The sequence below is a fragment of the Sardina pilchardus genome, chromosome 2 (genome assembly GCF_963854185.1).
Source record: "Sardina pilchardus chromosome 2, fSarPil1.1, whole genome shotgun sequence".
In the NCBI taxonomy this organism is placed as follows: Eukaryota; Metazoa; Chordata; class Actinopteri; order Clupeiformes; family Clupeidae; genus Sardina; species Sardina pilchardus.
Window position 1 is genome coordinate 6,030,183 of NC_084995.1, and position 19,058 is coordinate 6,049,240.

Consider the following 19,058-nt stretch of genomic DNA (forward strand, 5'->3'; position numbering starts at 1 on the left):
ACCAAAATAGTGATTGTGTAGGCTATCATATGAGTTGCATGCGTAACGGAAATTGCTGTAGGGTACAGTGGCGGCGACTAGCGTCGCGAGTCTAAACATTGCTAAGGTGCAGCTATAGAGAGATCTAAGAGTGCTCCAGACCACTCTTACCAACGAACTACGTAGCGTTAAGAAGGCTTCGGGAAACCGGCCCCTGATGCTTTGGATAGCTAGTGCGTCTGGCATATCTTCCCCCCAGTCAGCTGCCTGGCGACTTAAAGTTTGTGAAATAGTCGCCAACAGTAATTATAACTCCACGTGGGATTCGAACCACTAATAAACTAAGCTGCATGATTGGTAGCCCGTCACTCATCTGTTCACGCCACAAACCCACCGTGAGATAACTGAAGTGTAGGCTACTTGACTTATACCATGTATATCATGATTGTAGCAAGTTAACACGGCTGATCATGTTATCTGGCTACCGAGTTATTATTTTGCTACCATTATTATTTTGTTTTTACTGTATTGAGTAAAGATAAATTACTGTAACTAAACATAACCCAATACAGTTTCACTGAGATTACTTGAAAAACAAAATTTACAAAACATATTTATGAAAATTCATTAGTAAAATGGTGGATATAGCATTTTGGAAAAGAACTCTTCAAATGCCTAATCCTCTGCAGAGATCTAAGAAGATCCGTTACTCTAAAGTTTTTTCAAAATATGCATTGGCAGTTATGAAACAAAGAACCTTCTCACAAATTGAGCATTGTGTTTTCAATTGTTTTGCTGTAGTGTGTAATGATGTGTATAGTGTTTACATTTTTGAAAGCTTCGAGCTGCTGTTTTGGTGTGAAAGCTTGAGTTTTGAAGTGAGAAGGTGTGGTTGTGCTTATGTAGCTTTAGAAAAGGTTATTGTGTTTAGACATTGGGGAACATGGAGGAAACGTTTGTGAAATGTGGTTTAGCATTTGAGAAAAACTGTAAATTACTGTAACTAAACATAACCCAATACAGTTTCACTGAGATTATTTGAAAAACAAAATGTAAAAAATATATTTATGAAAATTCATTAGTAAAATGGTGGATATAGCATTTTGGAAAAGAACTCTTCAAATGCCTAATCCTCTGCAGAGATCTAAGAAACTCCGTTAGCCTACTCTAAAGTTTTTTTAAAAAATATGCATTGGCAGTTATGAAACAAAGAACCTTCTCACAAATTGAGCATTGTGTTTTCAATTCTTTTGCTGTAGTGTGTAATGATGTGTATAGTGTTTACTTTTTTGAAAGCTTCGAACTGCTCTTTTGGTGTGAAAGTTTGAGTTTTGGAGAGAGAAGGTGTGGTTGTGCTTATGAAGCTTTAGAAAAGGGTATTGTGTTTAGACATTGGGGAAAATGGAGGAAACGTTTGCTAAATGTGTTTTAGCATTTGAGAAAAACTGTAATTTAAACGTGGGCAATGTAGTAACATCGGCGACTTCGAGACTTCAGCACATTATTTGAAAGGACAAGCTAAGGTTATCCTTCGTGTAGCCATCAAAGATGCATGCGGGCTATAGGCTCGTTTGTCGGAATAGCTGTCGTTAGCTTTATAAACACCCTTCTATGCCAAGTCAACACGGCAAGGTAGCCTATGCCTAAAAGCTGAATATATCTTGTTGTGTGTTAAAGAGATACGCGCTTGAAGGTGTATTTTTTTTTAAGCCCCAATGGTTATCTGACACAAGTGTGGGAGTTCAGTTCCTGCACGGTTATGTAAGTAGGCCTAGGCTACCTCATGTACAGTAAGTTAACATTAATTTATTACATAGGCTCAGGTTGTCCATTGTCGTTTCAACAATGGAAACCATGGTTTAGTTAGGGTATGCTTAACTGTTTTTATTATTCATGGACACAAATAGCGGGAACATTTTTGCACAAACTCCGACTTCTTACTGCAAAATAGTAGCAGGCTAGTCTCATGTGTTTTTTTTTTCACACAGTCCGGGTATCGAATAGGCTATCACTTGTACAAGTACTCAAGGCATATAAACCATTTTGAACTCTTTAGTTATTTAGGTAACTCGCAAAAGAAGCATAACATTTGCATAACCGGCATCCTCCAACAGTGGATTCTGAAAATTGTCCTAGGTTGTCCGAGCTCTTCTGAAGTCCTCATCATGACATAATGAAAAGGGGCGGGGCTTGGGATCGGTTCTGAATGTAGGGCACTCCACCAATCGATTGGTTATCCTCCCAACCTTATCCAACCTCGAGTCCTCGACCTCGCCTGACTGTTCGACGGCCGATAATCGGGTTGGTGTGTCCTGGACTTAAAGTGCACTGACTGATATACATGACTAGGATATATTCACATAAATCATAGATAAAATAAAATAATACAAAAATATATTATCAGTAGCTTAAAGTATAGGCTCACCCAGCAATTTCCATACCATTATGATTTTGCCTCTCTTTCCAATCGACACACCTGAGTTTCTGAAGCCAGAGTTTACTGCCACAGAGTGCTGCAAAGCAATAAACAAGTGTACATCAAAAACAAAATCAGAGGTGCCTGAGAACTTGTAATGCTGATTCGGACATAACAGTAAGATATGAAAATGAAACCGCACGTGTTTTGGATCAACATAAACAGAGATTTGGGCAAATGAAGTTTGAATCAATTAAGGGAGGTTACTATGATTGACTCCAGTGCTATACTTAATGCTATGTTTACTGAAAATGAACAGAAACCATAGAAGTGATGAGTTGCAAAATTGAATAGCAGGGAAAAAACAACATTTTTAAGATAAAAAAAAAAGAAAAAGTTAGGTTGCACCATCAACATGTCCAGAAAGTTTGGTCTCTGGTTTCTAAAATAGTTATCCGATATACCACCAATATATCACTGATGGTTTTCATGGCTGGGTGATTGTGTCGTCGTCCCCCCTCCCCAGATGCGTTTCGTTATTAATTTATTTTCTTAAAGGGACACTTCACCGATTAGCATTAAGCTTTGTATCTTTAGAAAACCAGTCATGTTTTTGAATGGTCGTGCATCATTCCCTCAGTTTACTTTGAGATGGGAGAAATACGGATTTCAATGAAACCCATGAATAGGACTTCCTGCTTTCAACGATGTAAAATGATGATTTTTACATCATTGAAAGCAGAAAGTCCAACATTGAAATCCGTATTTCTCCCATCTCAAGGCAAACTGAGGGAATGAAAAAGGATAAAAAGTCCGCACACCAGTATAGCTCCCAGTGATAATTTATTGAAGCAACGTTTCGAGCAATACGCTCTTCCTCAGGCTTAAACACAATGCATTTTCGCCATCTTAAAATCCCCACTTTGTTATCACCCACACGTGTGGATACACCTGGATACTCAGTGCCACAATCAAAATCATCTGGTCATTCATTACAACATGATTAGGTATAATGATCGGAATACAGCTTTTTTTTTAAAAAACACAATACAAAAATACAGCATTTTACATATTGTATCAATTTCCATTTCATGGCAGTGTAAATATGAAAATATTAACATATTAATATTTACAAGAGTATTTACAAATATCTCTAGAAATATATATCAAAGGACATGTTCAACACTTACATTTATAAATTTTTTTTGGATAGTCTTTCTCTAAATTTAAAATGTTTCTACACTGATCCGTTATTCTACCTTGACAAGATAAGTTTCCCGTGGCCCTCCACCTCGTATTTAAACTTATCTTTATCCTCAAGATATTTACAATACTAAAATTTATATTAAAAAAAGGGGTTTCAAAATAAATATAAAAAAGTGTATAATAATAAATTATCACTGGGAGCTATACTGGTGTGCGGACTTTATATCCTTTTTTGTATGGCCTTTTTTGAAGTTCCGGCACCCAGGTTGAATAGGATGTGCGTGGATTATCTACTTTTTTAAACTGAGGGAATGATGCATGACTAGAGATGCACCGATTGCAATTTTTTGGCCGATTCCGATTTCCGATTTTTCATAGAATTTGACCTGCCGATACCGATTTTAGCCGATTCCGATTTCATTTCTTCTAACCACTTTACAGCACACAAAAAGAGTTATTTTCTATCCTTTCTTTAATACAACATGTTAATATAGAAATGTAATCAACTTATCAATGGCTGGTAAAAAATATGTGAATAGACAGATTCTTCTTCAAGTCTTCTTCAGCTGCAGTATTCCCAGTGTTGGACATTCATTTCACACACTACTAATAGAAATTCACTGTAGGACTACTATTTTTTTCTTCTCACATACAATATCCAACTGTAAATATCTTCAGAATAGGCTACTGATAAGTGTATAACTGGAAAGATTGGTGTATAGGCTAGGTGCTACATAGGCTGAGATGTTGGAAAATTACAAAAAAACTAATTTTGAGATAACAGCCTTGAAACACAGCCAATGGCATGCATTTTCAGTCTACTACACTCTTCTTTGAACTTTCGCGATTGCTTGCGGATACAAAGGAAGTGTCCATATTTGGATGGCATAACGTCATGCAGGAGAAACACAGCTTTCCAACGACACCACACATGATATGTTTTGTATCACGGTCGCGGTAGTGTATGACATGTTAGAATGCTTACTTTTGGCGAATTTAGAAGAAATATAGGCTACAGGCGTGAGTAGACAAAAGGTAATGAAATTAAACCCCTAAATGTGTAAATCGGACTTTGTTGTTGTATTAGTGTGAAAGAATACATGCTAAGGTGGCAAACCGAAGCAAAACAATGTTTATTCCTAGCCTGATTACCATCGACTTTCAAAGGCTCTGCGAGACTTTAGTCTGACCAACAGCCTGTGCTAACACGGTTTCTTGCAAGCGCTGGTTGACCCGCCTCCTTTAAGTTCCTCGATTTGCTACTGGTAGATGTCAGAAAGCGGTTTGCCGAGTTTAAACCAATAACAACACTCTTTCCTCTGCCTTGAACACGCCTCTACCCAGAGCCGTTGGAGCTGCTCAAAGTTGATTGGTTCTCGACCAAAGGGGGCAGTTCCGCAGATTTCGGGAACTCAGAAATCCTTCTCAATGAGCAGTGAGCAGTTGACCAGACCAGCAGCAAAAGCCTGAAGGCGTTGCGTCACTGGGAGGGCGTGGCTATGTTGCTGCTTGCTGACAGCGCTTGTGGTTCAGCTGTGAGCGCGCAATTAGCGGCAAGGACGGGCGGTGATGTGCGCTGTTTACGTAACCTGAAGTGACAGCTTAGTAAATTCCACGCAATATGACAAAGCACCGCGTTCACTGCATAGAAAAACTCAGCATTAGCGCTTTATCCAGCCCTGGGTGTTAGCCTTTGCTAGCTTCATCAAACTTTGCTAACTCAGCTGTGTGATGTTGTTACAAGTAGGTGCGAGTGCATTTGACCGGCATAAAATCGGCATGTCTCAGACTGACCGGCCGGTCGCCGGTCGTGGCCGATCACGTGAAAATCGGCCGATTCCGGTCACCAGCCGATCTATCGGTGCATCTCTATGCATGACCATTAAAAAACATGACTGTTTGAGACTGCTAATTGGTGAAGTGTCCCTTTAACGCTATTAAAAACACTCATCGTCATCGTATTCGCTGCATTTCCTTTCCCTCTACATGTCCTTTCTCTCTTTCTCTCACACACACACACACACACACACACCTCCCCCCGTGTTCACCGCGTCTGTCTCCATTTAAACGAGATCATCCCTGGAAACGTGTAAGCTTTGCCTACTCAGGGACTTTTTAAGAGTGCGACTGAAAGAAAATCTATGTTGCAATGGTGCACCTGACGCTGCTCGGGTGAAAGTATTCATCTTTCGCAAGTTCATTGTAGAGTATACATGCAACTTTACCAAACAGTAGGCCCCCTCGCCTTGGCCCGCTATCTCTTGCTCTCCCTCTCGTGCGCACTCAATGGACACCCGCCCCTCGACATGCACATTTGATCCAAATAAAACAGTCACAATCGTGAAAGCAATGACACATAGAAGACTAGCTAAATTATTATTAAATCCAGTTAGCATAAATAATTAGCATGCTGCACAGATTTGATTAAAACTCTTGCATCTCAATACCAATGTTTTCCAACTCTAACACAACCCAAGGAGAAAAAGTATTAGCCTACCTTAAACTTAAACACACGTTTCTGAACTGAACAGTCCAACTAGTAGACTAAGCTAGCCAACTATACTTTGTTTACATATTTTGAGGCTTCAACCAGACAGCTGAATTAAAGAGGTGGAGTTGTATATGAATAGTAGCCTAGGCTATAATCTGCATAGTATGCTGTTAAGAATATCAGAAATTAAGGTTTTTGTCTTTTTATATCAGGATATAATATAATATATATCCTGATATATATTCCGCTCCGACACGGGGCGACCACCACACAATGCCTTCGAATCTGAGGTAAACACTGTATTCGTATGTGTTGATGACACTGTCTGTGTAACAATCTTGTGAAATCAGAAGAACAATTGTGGATTTTTTCAAACGCCCACATTTGGTTCCCCATTACACAATTTCTGAACAAAATGTTTAGCAAATTACTATGTCTATCTACAGATGTGTTTAAGCTGTCTTTGTAAAAGTAATTAAGAGGTGTCTATATTGTATTTCTGATGGAATTTTTGTAACACAAAACTGAAAAATAATCAATTTGGATGATATTTCATCTCCCCATAACAGAGGTATGACAAGCTGTACTAATAAAATGAACACATCTCCAGAAAGAGTATGAAATAGTCTTTCAGACTGTGAAAAGCTTAAAACACATCTGTAAAGAGACATAACCAATTGCCAAACATTTTGTTTATAAATTGTGTACCTGTAACGGGGCACCCAATGTGGGGGTTTGAAAAAAAATCAGCAATTTTTCTTCTGATTTCACAACATTGCAACACAGACAGTCAGTATCAACACATACAGCTTACACATGTATATGTGCAATCTATAGGTAGCAATCATTATTCACAGAAAAGTCTTTAGCATGAATACTTTTTGAGAATATGACATCTGAACTTTGCTGCAGATTCAGATGAGCGCGCAAATGTGGCAAAAGGTACCATGTTCAAAAATGTTTTTCTCTGGATATATTAGGCATATCAAGCTAATATTTTGGCTAAGTTAGTTTAAATTAACCCAGGTCTTTAGATGGTAAAAGTTTGAAGCAAATCTGCAATGGTCAAGCAGAAAGCTTCTCTAAAATCTGTTGAATTGAGGTGGAATGACCCTAAAATGATAACATTTTACTGTCATATTTTTTCTCAAAGGGCGTCTTTGTGTATAACTTTAGGTTTATAAAGGTTAGACTATAGTTTAAGTAAAATCATGCAGCCTTATCCTATAATCTGAAAGAAAGGTAGCCTAATCTGATAATTCTCAATAGCCTAAATGTCCTTTACCAATTTTAAGTAGGCTGTAAGGTTTTGTCAGCAAAATCTACATGGAGGTCTGTTTTGTTAAAAGTTTACGCATCTATATAGGTGAACTTACCAGTATTTTAGCACTTTCTATATCCTTGCACTGCACATGAAGTACAAATGGCTCAAACTTGAATACAGCATTTCCACTTGCCTTCTGTAACCCCAAAACCTGTGACAGATAAACAAATTGGAAGATGGCTTCTATCGGACATCATCATGAACTGCTTCTTTATAAGTCTTTCACACAAGCTTACTGTATGTCACAGACCACTTGGAGATGCACATAAGATTGGAGTTTTGGATGATTTGACCATCAGTTAACTTTGAGACATTCACCTTACTTTGGATAAAATATAGCAATATTTCATAGGAGTGAATAACGTCAAAAAAACTGGAGTAACTCAACAATTGGCACCTCATATGTTTAGTGTTCAAAAGACGTCAAATAGCTTGTATAATTACCAAAATGATAGCCAACAGGTTTGTGCAAAATTCTGAATTTCAGAATTTAATTCAATTCAGTGAATGAATTTGAATTTGAATTTGAATTTGAATTTGAATTGGCTCCACCCCACAGGATGTTGAATTGAATTTGAATTGGAATTACAGGAAGTGGAATTAAATTAATTGCAATTCAGAGCAATTCATTCTAACCAACCTCAATTCAAATTCAAACTCAAATTCAAGAATTAAATTGGAATTTTGGGGTCATTCTCAATTCAATTCAGAATTTTGTACAACCCTGATAGCCAAGGAGCCAGAAGTGAACACACATGGATGGCTGTAGAAACGGTACTTCACGGTATTCAAATAAACATGATAAACACTTTTATAACCATTGAGCCAACTCCTTTATAGTGATTTCTATGGCGAAGCAGCATTTATTCACACTTCCAACAGCATGGCGTACCTGTTTAAAATGGCCACAAATACCCATGTTTTAGCTCATTTCACTCACCACATCTGCCACTTCGCATTTCTGGTGTGTAACAAACAACCAAGAGCAATTCTGCTTCTGCACTTTCGAGCAATCTGAAAGCTTTTCAAAGAAAACTAATATCAGTCTGCAGTAGTGCTGAGTGGTATGACCATAAATGTATATCAGGATATTTTTCAAAATTCAAAAGGGTGCATAATCAGGTATTCACAGCATTTTCTACTGGTTGAGAGAGGAATTACTGCAATAGATTGACTTAGGATGGTCTATTTTACTGTCATGGAGTACATTTGTAGAATAGTTCCAAACTAGTAGTAATACAGGTTTACATGGCCCCAGAAAATGATGCTGCCTATAGAGCCATTTACAGCGCCCTCCATAATTATTGGCACCCCTGGTTAAGATGTGTTAAAAGCCTTAAAATAAATTCAGTTTTTATTGTAGAAGACTCTCACACTGAAAATTGTAGAAAAATATAACCTTCAACTCAAGTGAATTTTAAGGTGGGGGAAAAAAATCGCTGACCAATAAATAATTATTTTTCATAAAATCACCTGTTCCACAGTTATTGGCACCCCTAACAATTCCTAGGAAATAAATGTAATTAAAGTATTTCTGTCATTTCTACAGTAGTTTACAAAGTCGATCAGAGTATGTAGGAACATTTAATTAGTAATTCTTAACATCCTGTTTCCCTGGGCTATAAATATGACGTGACAAGAGAGGCCATCTCTCTTCAACATGGGAAAGACAAAGGAACACACTGTTCAAGTAAGGCAGATGTGTGTCGACCTTCACAAGTAAGGCAATGGCTACAAGAGAGTAGCCACTCGCACACCTGCCCATATCTATGGTCAGAGGAATCGTTAAGAAGTTTAAAACAACTGGAACAGTGGAAAACAAGCCTTGAAGAGGATGTGTGTTTATTTTGCCACAACGCACAGTGAGGAGAATGGTAAGAGAAATAAAAAAAAATCTCCAAAACTCACTGTTACAGAATTGCATCAAATGGTTGCATCTTGGGGTCACAAAGTCTCCAAAACAACCATTAGGCGCTATCTACATGCCAACAAGTTGTTTGGGAGGCATGCACGGAAAAAAACCTCTCACTCAAAATCATAAGCACAAACGTCTGGAGCGGTACTGGGCCTTCAACTGGGACCGTGTGCTTTGGTCAGATGAGACAAAGTTAGAGCTTTTTGGCAACAAACACAAAAAGAACAGCACCTCATGCCCACTGTGAAGTATGGTGGAGGATCGGTGATGCTGTGGGCCTGTTTCTCTTCCAAAGGGCCTGGGAACCATAGGGTGCATGGCATCATTAAAGGGATAATCCGGAGTGAAATGCACTTTAGATCAATTTTTCGGACTATTGGGAGTACATACGTTGAGTTGACACCAAAATCATGTCATTCGGATGTATTTTGAGAAAGTTCGAGCTCACCGTTTTTAGCCAAAACTCGTTAGCCTGGAGGTGACTCGGGCATGTCATTTCGCCGCTACAAAACGCTATTTTTATACCTCTTCTACTGTTCCAAACAACACTACACTTACGTGGTAGTGAGTAGAGGGTCCCTAAAGCCAAACCGAAGTATCCCCACGTCTTTATGTGGTCGGATAGAGAGTCCAGAATGAATTTAATCGAGTCAGTACCTTTCCGGAAATGTCGCTGTTGCAGCTGCCAACGCTATAACAACACTTTATTAACATTTCCGGAAAGGTACGGACTCGATTAAATTCATTCTGGACTCTCTATCCGACCACATAAAGGCGTGGGGATACTTCGGTTTGGCTTTAGGGATCCTCTACTCACTACCACGTAAGTGTAGTGTTGTTTGGAACAGTAGAAGAGGTATAAAAATAGCGTTTTGTAGCGGCGAAATGACATGCCCGAGTCACCTCCAGGCTAACGAGTTTTGGCTAAAAACGGTGAGCTCGAACTTTCTCAAAATACATCCGAATGACATGATTTTGGTGTCAACTCAACGTATTTACTCCCAATAGTCCGAAAAATTGATCTAAAGTGCATTTCACTCCGGATTATCCCTTTAATACTTTGAAATACCAGGACATTTTAAATCAAAATCTGGTGGCCTCTGCCCGAAAGCTGAAGATGGGTCGTCACTGGGTCTTTCAGCAAGATAATGACCCTAAACATATGGCCAAGTCTACACAGAAATGGTTCACCAGACACCGTATCAAGCTCCTACCATGGCCATCTCAGTTCCCAGACCTCAACCCCATTGAAAACCTGTGGGGTGAGCTGAAGAGGAGAGTGCAGAGGAGAGGACCCAGGTCGCTGGATGATTTGGAGATTTTGTGCAAAGAGGAATGGTCGAAGATCCCTCTTTCTGTTTTCTCTAATCTTGTGAAACATTATAAGAGAAGATTAGGTGTTGCTTTATTAGCAAAAGGGGGTTGTACAAAGCATTAACATCAGGGGTGCCAATAATTGTGGCACACATTTTACATATTTCTTAATGTGGGATTTTTTTCCTTCTAAATAAATGCACTTGTATTAAAGGTTGGATTTTACGCTTTTTTTCATTGTGGTCTTATATTATTTGGAAAAAAAATGAATTTATTAGAAGCTAAAGAACACATCTTAACCAGGGGTGCCAATAATTATGGAGGGCGCTGTATGATTCGAATGAAGTGAGAAATCAGAATGTTAAGACAATTGCAGTCAAAATACAAACTTTTTCACAAACATCTTTTATAAAAACCAATACAAAAAGTAGTGCAACTTGCAATAATTGTAAAGTTCAAGCCCAGGTACATTACACAGTATACAAGTAAATCTAAAAAAAGAAATATAAAACAAGTGTGACTTAGTGAGGAGACAATTTGCATTAATATGGGCTTTGACTACTTTTGACAATTGAAAATAAAACCTCTCTGGTAATGTGCTTGTCAAGGCCTATCAGAAACATGAAACATGCCGCATTGCTATTGTGTGGTTTACATGTTAGTGGTAGGGTAGTGGCGAATTGGCAAGCAGAGATGTCTTTCGATGTTACAGGTGGGCTACGTGAAACTTAAAGCATTCAAATTTTGTTGGAAATAAACATTGATTAGCCTTGCCTACATTAGTGCAGCTAGGAGCATATCTTTTTTTCCAATGTGATTAACATGCTGCTTTACAGGCGCGCCGACAGCAGTCAGTTCAGAAGGAGGAGGATGTAGCCTGCTGTCGGCATTAGGATTGGGTACCTATCGCATTTGAACCGATAATGGTACCGGTGCCTGCATCATGTTTAATAAGCTGGCCCTTTTTAATGAAAACATAGCCTACTATAGTGTTTACAAATGGTATCCTTTAATTTCAGGTTTCTATATCATTATGACCTGATTCGAAGTTATTAATTTATTCATTAAATACAAAATACTTTAAAAGATCATTTTTAACACCTCTCCGCCATAGCCCTTTTGGGTCATTCCGTGTCAAATCAAAGGTTGTTGCTGCACCGTCTCAGATTTTGTTCAAACTTTGTGTATATCATCAATGGGTCCTAAAACCAAGGCCTGTGAAATATTTCTGTGCAAATCATCCGTCTTCATATCTTTTTTAGACCTTGAAATTCTTTCATTTTTACAGCTTGAAAAACACATGCCATGTCTGGGCATTAATATCTTGACAAATGTGTTCCCTAGCCTCCCCAAATTTTCTAGGGTGGAAGATCAACTCATAATAAGCATGTGTAAACAATTTAAAGTCTGTACTAAATGTCTCTTGACTCTCGAAAGGGCCCTAGATTTTGGAAAAACGTGCATTAAGTGTGATATTTATGGTATTAAAAAAACTGTTTATCTTTTTCACTTGGTATCAGTCACTATTTCCTCTTGAAATACGGCAGTTAATGAATGTTTTCCCACAATTTGAAGTCTCCACAACAAATAACCATGACAATAATAACAATAAAACAAGGCATGTTTGTATTTTGTGTCATTTTCATGTAACTGAAATGCTATGTGGGGTAGGTAGTAGGATCATGAAAATCTATGTGGAAATAGAAAAGTATATGGACATGTAGTGTGTAAAGTTCTAATATTGTACCAAGCCCCGTTCACAGAATAAATGCATGTAGTTACAGGTGTTTTGGTAACACCAGAATAAACATTTACAATAAAAAAGTGAAGTTTGGCACCCCCCTCTGGCAAAATAGTAGCATTTTGCTACTTTTACAATAACCTGACTTTCGCTAGATCCTGTAGTTCGCTGTCTGCTTCACACAAGGATCTGGGACTTCTCGATAGGAGATGTATTTATGAAGGCGGGTCCTTGTAAAACATCCTCGCATGTGATTTGATAAACCACTTGCCTGTTATCTTGAATGACGTGCTAGGCTTCTTCAAGCTCTTGCCAAACCCGGTCGGAAGAAGAGTAAAAACATCCTTGCCACCAATAAATGTCTTCAAAACTATTCTCTGTTAATCTTTTAAAGAATGAATACTCGATAGATTCGACAAAACGGTTGAAATAGCAGAATCAATGTCAGCACAAGACTCCTCGCTGCGTGCCGCCATTGTTATTTGAATCAAACACTCGCTTCGGCGCTCCTGATTGGTTGCTCATTTTTTGATCACTGGAACGAGTTTGGATTGCCCTCGCGTCCAGACCCTTGTGTGGAGCTCAGCCTCTGGTGGAGCATGGCGGAACTACAAGGGTCTGGCGAGAGTCAGGCTACTTTTACGAGGCATTAACTCTGGTAGCTATTTGAATGGAATGGAAAGGCTATATTTTACTTCTCGTATTCAAAAAGAAGCAGAAATTCCTAATACCTTGAAATCGAAAAGGATGCCAAATACACCGAATTATGTACTATTTCATTGTCTTAGATTTCGCAGATACTGACAGCCAATAACTTGTTCTGTTTGGTTTGGGCTATCCAATGAGTGCAGAGCTATCCCCCCGCCCTGTATCAGTTGAATCACGCCCCATAATCGCAGCTGAATGGAGCAGTTTCAGACTCATATTCTGACAAGAATTGAGTATGACGTCGTCAGGCTAAAAAAGGCCTATTTCAATGAGAAAATTGTGGAACATAAAAATTATCCAAGTAAGCTATGGAAGTCCCTCAAGCAGCTTGGCTACAGTAACAGGTTGAAAACAAAAACTAGTAACATAACTCTTGATCTGGGGAATAATGTAACAGCAGAAAAGGGGACAGTGGCAGATAGTTTTAACAACTACTTCTCATCAGTTGCTAGTAAACTGGTGAAAAAGCTACCTGACCAGTCAGGGCAGTATGGTGAAAGTCACATCCTTGACTTTTATTCTCAGCAAGAGGTCAAAGTAGATGGCTTCTCTTTTGAAAAAGTGTCAGAGGCAGTTGTACTCGAGCGGCTTAAAAACCTAAATATCTCTAAAGCCACTGGCTTTGACAATATTCCATCTAGATTTTTAAAAGATGCTGCTGAGGTTATCACTCCATGTATCACCCATATCATAAACTTGTCTATTATGCAAGGACATTTTCCAAATGATCTCAAGCTTGCCAGAGTGATTCCACTTTACAAGAAAGGGAGTAAACTAGATCATGGAAATTATAGACCTGTTTCCATTCTTTGTAGTCTGTCAAAGATAATTGAAGGGATAATTTGTGAACAGATTGACAAGTATTTATCATCACAAAATCTACTCTATGAATTTCAGTCTGGCTTTCAGAATCACATTCCACTGACACCTGTTTACTGTATCTAACCGACTACATCAGGAGGGAGGTAGATAAGGGTAATTTTTGTGGTATGGTCATGCTAGACCTACAGAAGGCCTTTGATACCGTTGACCATGGCATTTTGGTACGCAAATTAAAAGCCATCGGATTTAATGACTTAGCAGTCAGATGGGTGAGGTCTTATTTGAAGGACAGGAAGCAGGTGGTAGATATTGGGGGAACAATATCTGAACCACAAAGCATAGATTGTGGGGTCCCTCAAGGAAGTGTCTTAGGCCCAGTTTTCTTCCTTCTATATATAAATGCCCTTGAGTCTGTATGCTCATGTGAACTTTTTTTGTATGCAGATGATTCAGCATTATTGGTCTCACATAAAGATAAGAGCATAGTGGAGAGAACTCTCTGTGAAGAACTTCAGCAGGTGGATGTCAGACAATAGGCTATCACTTAATTTAGGGAAAACTGAAGCCATACTGTTTGGATCAAAGATAAAACTGAAAAGATCCCCTGGTTTTAAATTTTTAGTTGGAGATCATGAGAGTAGTGTTAAGGACTCTGTTAGTTACCTTGGTTGTGTGCTGGACTGCCATCTGTCTGGAGTGGGCCAAGCGCAAAAGGTACTTGCCAAGGTTAATCAGAGAGTACGCTTCTTGGCCAGAATTTCAAGTTTTCTGGACAAGAAAGCGATGCTAACCCTGGCAAGTGCTCTAATTCAGCCTTATTTTGACTATGCATGTTGCTCATGGTATAAGGGTGTCTTAAAGCCACTGAAACACAGGCTTCAGACTGCTCAAAATAAGGATCATTTTGAACCTCCCCATGAGATCTCATCTTGACATTTCTCATTTTGAGTCTATTGGGTGGTTAAAAGTTGAATTTCACACCTGTATTAAAGTGGAATTATCACACCTGTTAAACTCTCGCGGGGATGACAAAATCGGAAATTCAGGTGTTTTCCTGAACACACTTTTGTCCTCTGCCTTCGAGAGGAATCTGTGATCTCCGGTACGCGAAGGCGGCAGACTTTGATTTTCGCTACCCCAGAGCTAACTTCCAATGCAACTTGCCATTAAGTTAGTTAGCCAGTTAGCTCTGGGGTAGCAAAAATGAAAGTGTGCCGACTTCACGTACCGGAGATCACAGTATGCACAAGAAGGCAGAGGACAAAAGTTTGTTCAGGAAAACGTCTTTATTTAAGACTATATCGTCCCCGCGAGAGTTTAACAGGTGCGATAATTCAAAATCCCCATGTTATTTTCCCAAAGGAAAAATCGGCAGATACCGAATCTCAAAGATGGCAGCTTTTTTGTAGGCGAACTTCAGAGGTCTATTCCTTCCTATGAACAGCAGTAGTCAAGGCGACATCTAGTCAATGGCTGTGTCTGAAACATCAGTACGCACGCTGGGCAGTGTGCATTTTCCGGAATTACGTCAGAATAGACTGTCCGAAAGTCAAGCGCAGCACAAGATGCACGTGGTTAAAAATCTGTCCACGATGGTCTAGATGGGTGTGTTTTCGACTCAGCAGTCGGTATCACATGGCCTCAACTTATCGCGGGAGCAAGGCGTGGCCAGGCAGCTGCTCAGCAGCGGAGCAGCCGCTCTAGAGGTACTGCGGAGCGCAGCGGAGCCTAGACCCTGCCTTCATGACGTCAGGTCTTTGCCCTAATTGGCTTTGACATCCCTGACATATGTGCAGGTGTTTAGATGCCTCCTCATAAGGGTCCGTGCGGGTCCGTGCCTCGTGATTCGTCACATGGTCAAGTCTAGCCAAGTCTAGACTACGGGAAGTAGAGAGTGTACAACTTCATAGCAGCGTTTGTATCCCCTCCCCTGCTGCCACCGGCAGCTCTTGCTGCTGCAAGAGGTCATTTGGAGTTGAACTTGAACGCGCCTAAAGCTGTCCAAATGTAGGTAGGGACGCATACTGAGGAGCAAGCTAACTAAGACGCTACTGGAAAGAAGGTACTATCCAGCGTGCACACTTGACTTCTGGACACATTCAATATATCTATGGGTGCGACCCTAGACAAAAATATTTTTGGCCGCTAGGGTGCGTCTAGATTTCTAGGCTAACGGTGAAGTGTTCCTTACGCTGGGTTTCCACAGAGCTTGTCACCACGCGAAAATCGCCTGCTTAGATTTCGCCCAGGAGGTGTGATCACACACCTAGTGTTTTGGCTGAGTGACAGGCAGGATACCTTCGTTGAAAACGGTGGTCAACGGTAGCTCAACAGGTTAGCTTAGTGGTTAGTTAGCGAGCCAGTCCAGTGCTTCAGATTATATTTAGTGGTTTATTTAGCCCAAGTATGTTCAAGTGGCATACACACAACAATCCATTTCAATGTTTTTATGTTGACAACAAGTCATGTTGTACAGAAAACGATAGTAGTTAATATCAGTGTGCTAGCTATCTCGTTGCTACGTGTTTTCAATCTGTTCTAATGGGTCAACAAGCTAACAAGCTAACTCTACCGTTCGAGAGCTAACGTTAAACTACAATGATCTGTGTGTCCTGAACACATTTATGTCGCAGATAAACAATAAACCGTATCAAAATAAACCATCAAAAGTGATCAAGAAACCTTAATTCACATTTAATATTTCCAGTTACGACCAGGTTACGACCCCCGGGGCCGCCGCCATTGTTTTCAGATTTTTTTGTTACTCCCGCCTCTGTGTACAACGCAGGCTTCTGATTTGCTCTGGGCGGTTCAAATTTGCATAAAGTTCGGAGATCGCCAACTTTTATTCGCCCCATGAGGCGAATTCGCTTCATTTCACCCTATCGGAGCGAATTTCGCTTCCCTATTCATTTTCAATGGGCGCGAGGCGAAATTTAACTTGTGTGGAAACCCACCGTCAGTGGTGACCAAAGACCGTGAGAGCGAAGACATTTTAAAGGAGCATTTCACCCATTTACATTAAGCTTTTTATTGTTAGAAACCCAGTCATATTTTCGAATGGTCATGCATCATTCCCTCATTTTCCCCTGAGATGGGAGAAAAAAGCCGAAAATGTATTTTTGGGTCATGTGGATAAAATCCAACAACTCCCAGAATTCCCTGCCTTTCACTGCCTTACCAGCACCCACCAGGAAGTAGACAAGTACACAGAAGGACTCATTAATGTAACATTTTGGCATTAATAACGATTCTAAAATTAAAACGATCATTGTTTTATGTTGTACTCAATCTTGTGGCCATATCAATGTTGCTGGTCTTCAAATGAATTAGCGAAAAAATTGCGAAAAAAAACAAAACGTTAATTAACATATTTCCATGTCAAATGTCCCGCAAATTGACAGAATATGCTAGAATACCCGACCTTTAACAAGTATTAGTATCGCTAATACTATTTGTGCCATAACTTGTGAATAACATTAGGATAACTGACCTTGTGAGAGCTAGTCCATTCTAGTTTGAGCTAGCCGGAGCTAGCCCAGGCAAAGGCTAATCGACAGCCAATGATCCTAATCGACGTCCAGGCTTGCTGCAGGCCTTGATGGAGGCCTTGATGTTCTGGGGCCGGTTTCCCGAAGCCTTCTTAACGCTACGTAGTTCGTAACCTCTATCTTAAGCTCTACCTTAAGTACCTCACGCATTTCCCGAAACCTTCTTTGCTACGAATGTCTTTCGCACGTCGTTCGTTGGTAAGAGTGGTCTGGAGCACTCTCAGATCTCTCTTAGCTGCACCTTAGCAATGTTTCGACTCGCGACACTAGTCGCCGCCACTGTACCCTACAGCAATTTCGGTTACGCATGCAACTCATATGATACAAAATCACTATTTTGGTTCGCCAATGATTTTATGTAAGTATGCTAATTTAGAAAATAGTTTCTGGAAATGTTTTCATACAAATATGAAACGTGCACGCATTTGAAAATAATTAAAAGCGCTTTATTCTTTGCTTCCCCCCACCTTCCTACAATGTTTAGGCCTAATGTGCTGGCTTGCTGTCATGTTTAATGTTAACCAAAGGCACACAATACTGAATGAGGATGTTGGTCAATCAGCTGTGATTTAAAAAAAGTCTACATAGCCTATTTCAACTAGAAAAGCACTCAAACGCTTTCAAACATGAAGCGTTCGAATCTTTTTATCCATGCGGAAAACAAACTAACACACTAACAAACAAACCCAGATGAAAACATAGCCTACTTGGTGGACGTAGATCATTTAATTTCTAGACTACTTTTTTATCATTGTGTGCTAATAAGTTCATCCACGTTGAAGTTGCGTGAATGTTGTGGGGGCGATAGGCTATTATAAGCAGTGTTTTTTGGTGCAAAGAACGCTTTCTTAAGTCTGTCAAGCCTCCGCGTGAAATAAAAAATCGATTTCTGAGCAATCGATGTCACCTAATTCAGCACCTTCATGGTGGACAGTGCCTTATACGTCGGACGTAAGGAGCTTTTCGTAAGAAGACTCCTAAGTGATAGTTCGGGAACCACGACTAGAAAGGTAAACAACTTTGGTAAGTTATACCTTTGGAGTCTTCGTAGCTCGCTAAGAGTGAACGTTATCGGGAAACCGGCCCCTGTGCTGTATTACAGCTCGTACAGGTCATCTCGTGCATCAAATTCACATACCAGATCTTCAGAATTCCCATTTGCCATATCAGTTTCAATATCAGCATTCAATGAATTAGTATTTAATATTAAATCGTAGTTACTTATCAGCTTTCTCCACAGACCGGGAGCCTATAGCTTCCAAAAAAAGATGGCCGCTATATATTTTAGTTTCTGCAAGTGAAGTCCCACCGCTAGCGCCCCCTCTTGGAAAAATGAGGAAAGTGTTTGTAGTTTCATCTACTCGACAAAGATATAGGACTTCCTGCTTTCAATGATGTAAATTTTTTACATCATTGAAAGCAGGAAGTCCAACATTGAAAACCGTATTTCTCCCGTCTCAAGGCAAACTGAGGGAATGCTGCACGGCCATTCAAAAACATGACTGGTTTTCTAAAGATACAAAGCTTAATGCTAATCGGTGAAGTGTCCCTTTAAAGACATACAACACATGAACGACTGATATAAAGTTAA

The 19,058-nt window shown here is 39.7% G+C and overlaps 2 protein-coding genes across 5 annotated transcripts in view; one reads left to right on the plus strand and one right to left on the minus strand.

Moving 5' to 3' along the window:
- atg9b (autophagy related 9B) overlaps positions 1-19,058 on the plus strand; it is an 839,198-nt gene that overhangs the window by 716,311 nt on the left and 103,829 nt on the right. The window lies entirely within an intron of this gene.
- tyw3 (tRNA-yW synthesizing protein 3 homolog (S. cerevisiae)) overlaps positions 1-19,058 on the minus strand; it is a 31,477-nt gene that overhangs the window by 11,909 nt on the left and 510 nt on the right. Inside the window, exons 2-5 of one of the 4 annotated variants that reach the window (XM_062517347.1) lie at positions 8,357-8,437; positions 7,469-7,567; positions 2,405-2,492; positions 1,859-2,296 (exon numbers count right to left, since the gene is read on the minus strand). In XM_062517347.1, the coding sequence (XP_062373331.1) occupies positions 2,112-2,296; positions 2,405-2,492; positions 7,469-7,567; positions 8,357-8,437 (453 nt within the window). In that variant the 3' untranslated portion in view covers positions 1,859-2,111. Of the gene's footprint in view, positions 1-1,858; positions 2,297-2,404; positions 2,493-7,468; positions 7,568-8,356; positions 8,438-19,058 lie in introns of those variants that run through there. The other 3 variants (XM_062517345.1, XM_062517348.1, XM_062517346.1) reach the window with 3 other exon arrangements.